The sequence below is a fragment of the Antrostomus carolinensis genome, unplaced genomic scaffold (assembly GCF_000700745.2).
Source record: "Antrostomus carolinensis isolate BGI_N321 unplaced genomic scaffold, ASM70074v2 scaffold2728, whole genome shotgun sequence".
In the NCBI taxonomy this organism is placed as follows: domain Eukaryota; kingdom Metazoa; phylum Chordata; class Aves; order Caprimulgiformes; family Caprimulgidae; genus Antrostomus; species Antrostomus carolinensis.
Genome location: NW_010333543.1, coordinates 1 through 10,510, shown reverse-complemented (window position 1 = coordinate 10,510; position 10,510 = coordinate 1). Strand labels below are relative to the sequence as shown.

Below are 10,510 nucleotides of genomic sequence, written 5' to 3'. Positions count from 1 at the left end.
AACATTTAAACTTTGGTTCTGGTGGGGAGGTAAAAAGGTTAACTCCTGTAAAATCAGTCTGATCTTTGTCTAAAGATAAAAAAATATCATGAAATTATCACTTTTTTAAGGCTAGTGAAATCAGAAACACAACAAAATATTACACTAGCTCGTAGTTTACCTTTTCTTTAAGATCCTGAGAAGATGGTATTGCCATTATTGTCACCAAAACTTTCATGAGCTGCAAGCTGATTTCCTTGCAGTCTTCCTGGCATACTTCAATCAATGCTTGTACACAACAAAGCAACTGCTCCATGTAAAAGACCTATTTTTTAAATAAAAGCATAAATTTATTATGTTTTGTTAGAAAATAGAACATTCTAAGTGGGAGATATGGGAAATGACAATAAAATCCGAGCATCGTATAATACTCTAAATTGGTAAGATATTGATAATTTCATGTTAGTTCTTCTGATTATCTACATTCTGCTTTTTATAGAATACAATATAATCTTCCTCCCACACTGTTTGTTTGTATTTACCTTGTCCTATTACCAAAATAAATGACTCTGCTGTTAGTCACACAATTGTTCTGCTGTGGATAAAAACATCAAAGCAGTTTGGAATGCTTATCTATAGCACTTTCTCATCCTGAAGTGCAATTTGTTAGTTAATAACATATTTGTTACAACTCTTTCAAATATTATTCCATGTATGACTGTTTTGAATGGACCCATAATGGTTAAATACATAAACCAAGAAAACCTGAGCCTCTGCTTTTATTTGAGTCCATTTATCTCATTTGATGCAATATAATTCATGTTATCTTGATCCAGCTGATACCAGTTGAAGTCAATATTGTTGTCAGTCAGTTTGCAGTAACTTCTATGATAAAGTGCATCAGATATTCCATGAAGCTGTCAGATTACATTCAATGAACAGAAGAGACCATTGTTACAAATTTACTTTCAAAAACCAAATCAAGTCTAGGAATAAGTTAGCTATAAATGTTATTAATCTTATTGACATGGTCAATCCTTAGCTAAATAGTGTCTCTGCAGCATTCACTGTCTAAAATAGAGAAAGATTGTTTTCCAAGACCAAAGGCTAGAGTGATTCCAGCCAAACAATTCAGCTGCAGATGAATGTGTCAACTGTATCTAATGCCAAATGGAAGTGGTAAACTTAAGACCTTGTAGCAATTTTGCAGATATACTTCAGGGAACTGTTATTTGAACCATCAGGTTATACTGCTTCCACTATATGAGCTCCTAATCATCACAGGCTTCATGGAGATTAAGGTTAATTCCTACATCACTGGTACATATTCCATTAGGGAAGAAACCTAATGAGGGAAGAACTTCAAATGTATATCTTACATTGGGTCAAAAAGACAATTATGCTAGATTCATTCCACACACAGAATAACTTTTTTAACATCTGACATGAAGTCAGTTTTCTGAAGGCACAGCACTGGCCCTTTTTTGGTCATCTTAAGAGCAGAGGCCAAACAAACTTTTGGTAGAATGAAAGCTGGGATTTCATTTGTGGGTGAAATTGTAGGGATTCTTCTTGTGCATCTCTAACAGATCTATTTCCACATCTGAGCAACTGAAGGGGAAAAAAAAAAATCCTGGAAGTGAAGAATCTCCATTCTACTTTGAAGAGAATCTCTCACCTTCTTACATAGCAATTGATGAATACTCTTCAAATGCTAAAATGAAAATGGTCTTCATGCTCAGCCCTTAGTTAAGAATACACTTGGGAATAAATTTCTAATTTATAAAGGCCTCCCTCCTAGATTCTCACTTAAAGAGAAGCAACCAGGCTCAACAGTTTACAAAGCACACTCCTAAATGTACACATAAGAGTACTCATACCTTCCTTTTGAAATGGAAAACAATAATAATACAAAATAAAAACCAGAAAATGCTATTAAGAGGGAATCTCTCTTGGGAAACCCGACACGCCTATTAGAGTGGACTGTGAAAAGTTTTTGGCAATTTTCACTGATAAGGAATTAAATATATTATCTCATTCAGATTGTGAACACAAGGCATTTCACAAAATTGATTAAATTCTGCCTCTGGATCAACCAAGGTAGTTGGCTATTAGTACAGTACATACTAAACAGCTTCTTCTCTCCCCATCATGCCTTTTCATTTTTCCTCCCACTATCTGAAGCCTTTTACAGCAGTTCCCAAACTTGAACCCACATCTGCTGAGAGGATGGACTGCTGGCAAGTTTTTGGGAATAGCAGATTTGACCAGGAGACCATATCATGGCCCAGGGAGGACAGGGAAGCTCCTGCTTTGTCTCACACACACATCCACAACTATATCCTGAGTCAGGGTGGTGTAGGTGTGCAAGGGAGGGATAGGAATGGGAGCATTTTGGGAGAATAAGGGAAAAAATAAGTTGGAGAACCACTGGCCTAAAAATGTAATCTGTTGTGTATTTTCCAGTTATCCTTACTTCTTCAGATCGTTGACAAACTCCAGCTTGTGACAGTGTGTTGCCAAGATCAGTCAAATGAGGCTGCAGGACTTCTTTTGGGCTACCTCGAATCACTGCAGTTAGAACCATTATACAAGATGGTTTAGGTGTCTTCCCAAAGGCTGATGTGATTAATCTCAATGACACCTTAGGGCTGACAAATGTTCCAATCAATTCTGCTGCTTTCACACACTGAAAAAAAGAACAGGAATAACTTGAGGATTTTCCTGAAAACACAAAGACCATTCAACATATCACAGGCTTTTTCTTTTTATGATTCCAGCTGTTATTTCAAATGCTTCAGCAGTTGCCTTGTAGGCCTTTTCCACTTGCTCAGTAATGATTATATGCATGAAGAAATTTTCTTGACATGTGTTCAGTAAGCACATAAGGCATGCAAGCACTCCTCTCAGCAGCAGACAAACTTCCATGAGAAAGGAACGCACAGAAATGAAGTGTACAACTTCCAGTGTAATAAAGTCTCTAGCTCAGAATAACCAGATGTTGCAGATTTAGTGGTTTAGTATTTTGTCCTCTAAATGCTGTTCTGATGAATGCTCTCCATGCACCCTCCACCTGTCTATTAAAAGCAATAACAATAAACCCTGGAAGAGGACCTGGAAGAGGGATTTTCTTGTTATTGAACTATATTTTGACATTGATATTACAGATCTGGTTTAGTGTGGAAGCACTGCCATGGGGGAACTGCTCACTGCTTTAAATCTCTTACTTCTTTAACTGAAAAGGCTTAAGTTACTATGTATTCCACATAATACTCATGCTCTTTGATCCCACCTCTGCTTGCAGACACATCGGTATGTTGTATTCCACATGAAATACTGTCACATCAGAGCTTGTTCCCTGACTGATGACCAAGATTTACAATCAGGTGAGTGAATAAAGATACAGTCAGCTACTGCACCATTACTTGTGCAACAGCACATTTCTTCCTAACCCATTTGTTTAATGGTTGGTTCATTTCCCCAAACATGAAAGCTTATTTCCCCTTTGTATATAATTTTTAGGGTAGTGATTTAGCCATGGATTTTTAATTGCCTCTATTTAATACTTGAATCATCCTAGTTTTTTTAGTGTCAACAGAACCATTTAAAGTAAGTTACGTGGAGATTTTGTTTAATTATACATATGTTCTTTCTCTTGTGTAGAAATATGAACAGAAGATTTTTTCTTAAAATTGTAAAAATGTTTGCATCATCTGACTATCCCCTGCTAAATGTATCTAATGTATGGGTTTATTGATATTGTTGATCAAAGTGTAGACAGCATCAACTGTTAGGAAAAAAGATACTAGTTATTCCTCAAAAAAAACCATGGAAAAAAAAGGCATTTTACAAAGCATTAAGTCAAGTATTCAAACATTGAATATGGGTATCACATGGAATAAACATACGTCGATGTTTGGTTGGAATTACGGTTGGATTATGCAGCAGGGGGAGACAAGTGAAATTAACTTGAAAGGGCAGGACCTGCACATTTTTCTAAATGGAATTTGTTGCCCCAAGGCTTTTATACTATAATCCGCTGCTTATGATTTTTAAAGAGATCATTATCAATGCTTCATGAGGTTGGCTTATCAACTAAAGAGCATTTAAATAACATTATTATTGGTCTCCATACTAGTGATACAATAATACATTTATTTTAACACAGGATGTATGTATAATGTTCACATGTTTTTAACATCCATAAAAACCTGAGCCTGATCCTTCAGCCACGGGCAATCTCCAGTGACCTAAGGTAAGGTCGACCCTCAGAAGACTGACTCTAGACTACAAAGGATAGTGTCTTTATTTGCTGTACAGTAGATGCTTTTAACAGACTAAACTTACATTTTTAACCACATCACTTTCTTCATCCAAGCATGCTTGGTACAGAGTCCTAAGCAGGAGCTCCATGTGTTGTGTTATGTAATCCTCTGCATGTAGCAATAATGTATATAGGAGCTGGGATGCTTTTATTCTTGTACTCTCAACCCAGTCCGTTATATCATGACAGAGACCTGGAAGAATCTTGGACAGGTTTCTTGACACAAGTTCCCGACAACCTAGTCCTGGTCGAGTCACTAGAAGAAAACAAACAAACAAACAACAAAACAAAAAAAAGGAAAAGGAAATGTCAAGGGAAAAGTCAATGCACATTAGTCCTCAGAAAAGTTTAAAGGCTCTGAGATAAAAGCTATTGCAAATGCTGCTGAGGAATTTACCTGCACAGGCGACATTTCTTTAATATATCTTGCAGAATTTAAACTCCACACAGTTCTCTGAAATTTTTTATGTATTTATTACGGGATGGTGATTTAGATTGCATGTTTTAAAATGTTTAAAGTAGGGGAAGAGAACAACAATGTAAATTAATATGGGATATTACTTACTTTGGAAAACACAGCTTAATATTTTTCTTTTAATTTTTATAACAATACAAATCCTATTTAAAAAAATAAACTGAAACACAGAGAGATAAAATGGAAGACTTTTGTATACAAACATTGTAGTATCACTAAATTAAATGTAATTTGGAGGGGGAAAGAAAGGTAGAAGTCACAAATAGTGCAGGGGACATGAACTGCAGTAAAACAGGCATTGTCAGTTGTGCCCTCTAAAGGAAAAGGTTAAAGGTGTATCTAGCAAATTAAAAGCAGAAAGGGTACGATGACTTGTACAAGTGCTGTGTAATAATCAAGTCATCAAAACTGATATTATTTTAAAAATCACAGCTATTATACAATCTCTTTGCTAAGATCTTTACAGGAAAAGTGGCTCACGTGCTTCTTCAATCTCTATACTAAATAACACATTTCAAAATAAAGTGAAAGATTATATGGGAATTGGAGGAATCTTTTTTTTTTCCTCACAGATTAAATTTCATTTCTAAACTTTTTGTGGGAAGTGGGTTTTCTCGTTATTTTTTGTTTTTGAACAAAATCCCAAAGCTTTACAAATACATATTCCCTACCTCAACAGAAGATGCAGATTTCTAGAGAACTAATAAACTTCATTTCCTCAACAAATGCTCACTGTCCTGTGTAGTAATCATCAAATGTACACCCTAGCTCATTTATAAAACACTGAGACTCAGAGAAGCACCTTGACCATATCACAAGCAGCTACCAAGCTTCTACTTCTGTACTTTATATAAAGCTAAGAAAGTGCTTTCCAAAGAACTGCAATAAGCTTTTGTAGTGACTTTTTCTACAGGTTATTTTTTTTCCTTTACACTGTACTTGCTTACACAGAGAGAATCTGAAAAGTTGTTCTCTAAGAACCATCAATGTATTATTGGCACTCACAATGTTCACATACTGTTTTGAGAAAGAAACATTATTCATTATGAGGTGTCAAAAAACATTGAATGAGCTAGAACATTTTTTTATTTCTGGTACAGAGTTCTCCAATAAATGCTTAGAAAGGAAATGGCTGAGTTGTCTCAGCATATTTTCCTGCATTGGTCCGTGTAACTACAAATGCTAAAAGGAAAATGGACTAAAGTAAACGGCCTGAAGAATACAAAGGCTTCTAGAAATGCCTATGAAATACCTACAGGAGGGGGAAAAAAAAATCAAGCATCAGGACACATGAATGGCTGCTTCTTTTGTCAATGGAGGGTAACATTTTGGATTATGAAAACTGACAATGAATAGCAAAAGGTCAAATAAAGAAATCAACTTGAGACAGCAAATACAGACTGGCATCCTATTTGACCTGAGGCAGAATTTTGTTTAAAGAATGTGGACCATTCTTTATCAGTAGTTCCTTCATTTCAGATGTTCAAATTCAGGCATTTGCCCCTGTAGCTACTCCTGTCAAAGACTTCCCTGCTATAAACTGTCTGCACCTGTATCCTAAGGCAATGCCTGCTGTAGCTCAATGGAAAGTCATTCAGTTGGCTGGATGACACCAGGTATGAGGTCTGACTCTACTCTTCCTCTGACCTGCAATATCTGTCATCCTGAGATCAAAGCACAGGGGGGCTCCTCTGTCAGGCTGATTAGCTTGACAGCTGGACTAAGATAGTTAAATAAAATGTACTATAAACTCACAGTTATAAAAAGATACTCCAGGATGTTGAATAAGTCAGAAACAAGAGCAACAAAGTGTTAAAAAACATCATTATCATATTATAAAAAAAACAAACCCACAACAAAAACCCAAATGTGTGCAGAGGGAAAACACGGGGGAAGGACAGACATAATAACTCATATATATATGGTCTGTGGTAAGAAACCACAAATTATTACTTGAAACTAAGATATACTAATGCCTTTGACAAAATTTTCTATCTGTGTGATTAAGTAAGATGATCACCCTTTCCTCTCATTTTTCTGCCACATAAAGCCTGGCTGTTAATGGAACATACAAGTTGGAAGTAAAGATAAGAGGCAGGAAATTACACCTCACAGTCACCATTAACCTGGGACTCGAGTGTGTACGTGTGTCACATTCAAACCTTAACTGCATATTTCTACCAAGCAAGACGCATGGAGAGTCAACTAACCACAGGGCTGGAGTGTTGCCCAAATTTGTGAAGTGTATTTATTATGCTAAGAAGATTATTTCAGAAAGTTCATATAATGTAGTTAATGAAGTAACTGATAGATATCCCTTTCTAAAAAAACCCCAAACAGTCCAAACATACACACACACACACACAACCCAACACAAACCTAGCAAAAACTGAACAAGGTAACAGTATTAGCAATATAAATGATAACAACTGTATCAAGAACTAGCACATAAAACCTCTGACAATCTTCACTATGTCATGGTCATTACAAAAGAAGTGACTGGAGCTTAGACACTCAACTTTGACAGTTTATATACATTAAAAAATTCTCTGACTGCCAAAAAGAAATGTGTTTCTGCCATCACTAGTGGAAGTAAAAACATTCTTTACCGTTTATAAACCCCTGAGGTAATATTACACATAAAATAAGGAATAAAAAGAACTGGAAAGGATAACAGATCAACTTGACTGTCTTCAAAGCTAAACAGCTCTGTCAAACCAGTCACCATTATGAACTGCTTCCCCTTTCATTCAAGCATTACTGAGTAAAGCAACTTTAAAAGAAAAAAAAAAAAGTCTAATTTCAAAGGAGAAAAGACCCCGGAATCCACTGTCATGGAAAGGATTTTGCTGCTGGGTATTCTGTGATGTGATTGTCAGGTAGGTACAAGTCAAGCATGAACCTGTTCTTTCACACCAAAAGAGTTTTTGTTCTGTTAAATACGAGTACAGAAATCAATAAATGACCCATTTAAACCCTCCCTCTCACCAACTCCCTATGCACATTTTTAAACATTAACTTTATGAACCTGAGACAGGAAACAAGCTTCAAGCTACTGCAAACACATAGTTGTAAAGCCACCTATAAATCATATGGTACTAAAAAGTAACATACCCATGCTGCATATCTTGGGTTTTTGTATGTAATAAAGGAAATTATTGTTTCTGTTCCCATGTTCTTTGTGTACACTGGCAGATGTAAGTTACCATCCCAGTGTCTCACAAAGAAGTCTGAAACCATTTAACTGCAAATTTTTCTTCCATGCCCATTCTGCAGATCATTAATACTGTGTCTAGTTCTCATCATTCACAGACTGAGCTCGTATGTTCAGCCATCCTGCCTCCCTTTCCAGTCATCTCTGCCCATTCTTCCCCTGTCTGACAGCTACTGTACAACTTTCTGCTGCTTCTGCATCACTGCTTTAGCTCTTTTTCAGCACAGCCATTTTCATTTACTCTTTGTCTAAAATGTATTTTGGGATTAATGGAAGAACTGAATGCAGTTACTGAACAAATGGGTTTTTTTTAAATTTAAATTTAACATAAATCATTTTATATATGTATATTCTATATATTTTTATATATATGCTACCCCTATATCGTCAACTAATATTACACATCCTGCTCTGCTATCATTACTGCATTGCAGCTCTCAGGGATTATTCAGGAAGTAAAAACCATTGTCAGTGCAGGACTTACCTCCTTTGGGATAATGAGATGGTGAAACACTAAAATCCATCTTATCCTTCAGATCTTCTTCATTCTCTTTCTCCCACTGCAATCCTATCTTTTCCCAGTAAGTCCAAGCCAGTTTCCTAGACATAAAATAGTTTTATACCATCGTGCCCCCAAAAGAAAAACATTTTAAAATAAGACTTCTGGAAACTCTGACTTCTTAAATACAGCTGGAAGGATGGGAAGAATTCCTGTGATTTAACTTAGGCTCATAAAGTTGAAAGTTTATGTTTCTTTTGTACTCAGGGAACACAGGTCACCTCTTCCAAAGGATAATTCTCTCTCTGTCTCCCTCTCTGCCTTCATCTCTTTCGTACTTAATTGAATGTAGCGTAAAAGGACAATATATCAGAAGTTACTGAAGATAATGCTATCATTTTGGGTTTAAGAAAAAAAGTGGTTTTTTTTCCTCCAAGCAATACATCTCTGAACACAGAAACACTTCCATGTATGACAACTATTTAGGGGGAAAGAAAAGAAAAGAAAAATTAGTGTTCTGCTTACGTATTTTCAGGAATTTCATCAGTAAAGCTGCCAAGTAACAAAGGGATCAGCTTGTGAAAATAGGAATATCTATCTCGTAGGTGCAACAACCATTCTCCAATGACAGTTGTTACAGCGTGCCGAACCTACACGGGTACAAAAAGATGTCGAATATGTCAGGAAAATACCAGAAAAAAAAAATATTTGCTTTTGGTATATAAGACTTGGTAAAGTGCATCAACAGCCTCTGGAGAAATTACAAGAACCTAAGATTTCCTCACTTGCAGCAAGCATCTTAAGTAACATGTAAAGTATGATGCTCCCTCTTGTGTTCTCCCTCTGGCTCAGTTAGTCTTAAACTATTTGCTGCACAAAAATGTGCTGCACAAAAGCACATCTCTGAGCAGAAGACAAGATACAGATCTAACTCAGAAAATCTAAATTCTCATGGTTAATATCTCTCCAACAATGTAAAAAAATGTACGTTTCTCTGGAATTTGATGCTTTCCAAGCACATTTCCAGAAGACCATTTTCTATGTTCACTACAAAGGAAGCCTAAGTTAAATAATGTGAATACATCCACTCAAAAAATTAAAATACTTTAGTTGTGATTAAATTGCACATTTTAAAATTACTGCCTCGATTGCATCTTATGAAGGGACCAACAGTCTAAGTGTTTGTTAAACATCTGAGAAAACCATAGAATCAAGTCCCAGAGAGATCTGACATAAAAATTGAAGACAGAATTGAAGGCATTCATTAAAATAAAAAGGTGCCTACAAACTTCAAGAGCCTGGAGAACTAGACTGCAGCTGAATAGGTCATCCACTTTGATTATGGATAGCTTAGAACTGATGAAGCCTGTATGTGACATATTTATGTATCTCAACAGAATGAATGAAAGTTGAAAACTGTGGGGAAAGGGGAAAACACTAAAGCAAACCCACATGAGATTTAAAATAGATCAAAACAAAAAAGGAAAGAAAAACACACCTTGGGGATCTCATCAAATAATCTCTGGGCCAGATGAGACAGAACATCATCCACAGACTTTCCATTTCCAAACTGTATCACTGCTCCAGTAGCCTGAATTACATCAACACGAACTCTGTAGTGCTGGTGTGAAATCGTTTGCATTAAGGGTTTTATCAGAGATTCTGACTGCATATGGAAGTGCTCTGTTAGGGCAGAGAGACAGAAACTTCAAACATGCCTTTCTCTACATGGATGACAGATCTGGAGTCACATGAGTTCTGTAACAGTATGAACAGCAGCCTGATTAATATCGTTGCATTATGTAGCGTGCAAATTTAAGGTGATACTGTATTAGAGAGGAACACTAGCACAGACACACACCCCCAGCCCCCACCTCACGCGATTACCCCCAAGCTGTAACCACTCAGCGTCCATCCCTGGCACGGGTTCTTCTCCAACAGATCCCCCAAGGCCTGCAAAGCACATTTCTGAGGCTGTCTGCAGCTTCTCTCCTGCTTGCATCCCTGAGCCCTCCCGCC

General features: G+C 36.6%; 1 protein-coding gene across 1 annotated transcript in view; it reads right to left on the bottom strand.

The window, feature by feature from the left end:
• DNAAF5 (dynein axonemal assembly factor 5) overlaps nt 1-10,493 on the bottom strand; it is a 24,933-nt gene extending 14,440 nt beyond the window's left edge. Inside the window, exons 1-7 of the mRNA XM_010173887.1 lie at nt 10,366-10,493; nt 9,990-10,197; nt 9,017-9,141; nt 8,477-8,592; nt 4,327-4,559; nt 2,456-2,668; nt 161-304 (exon numbers count right to left, since the gene is read on the bottom strand). Of these exons, the coding sequence (XP_010172189.1) occupies nt 161-304; nt 2,456-2,668; nt 4,327-4,559; nt 8,477-8,592; nt 9,017-9,141; nt 9,990-10,197; nt 10,366-10,493 (1,167 nt within the window). The remainder of the gene's footprint in view (nt 1-160; nt 305-2,455; nt 2,669-4,326; nt 4,560-8,476; nt 8,593-9,016; nt 9,142-9,989; nt 10,198-10,365) is intronic.
• Between the last annotated feature and the right edge of the window lie 17 nt (nt 10,494-10,510).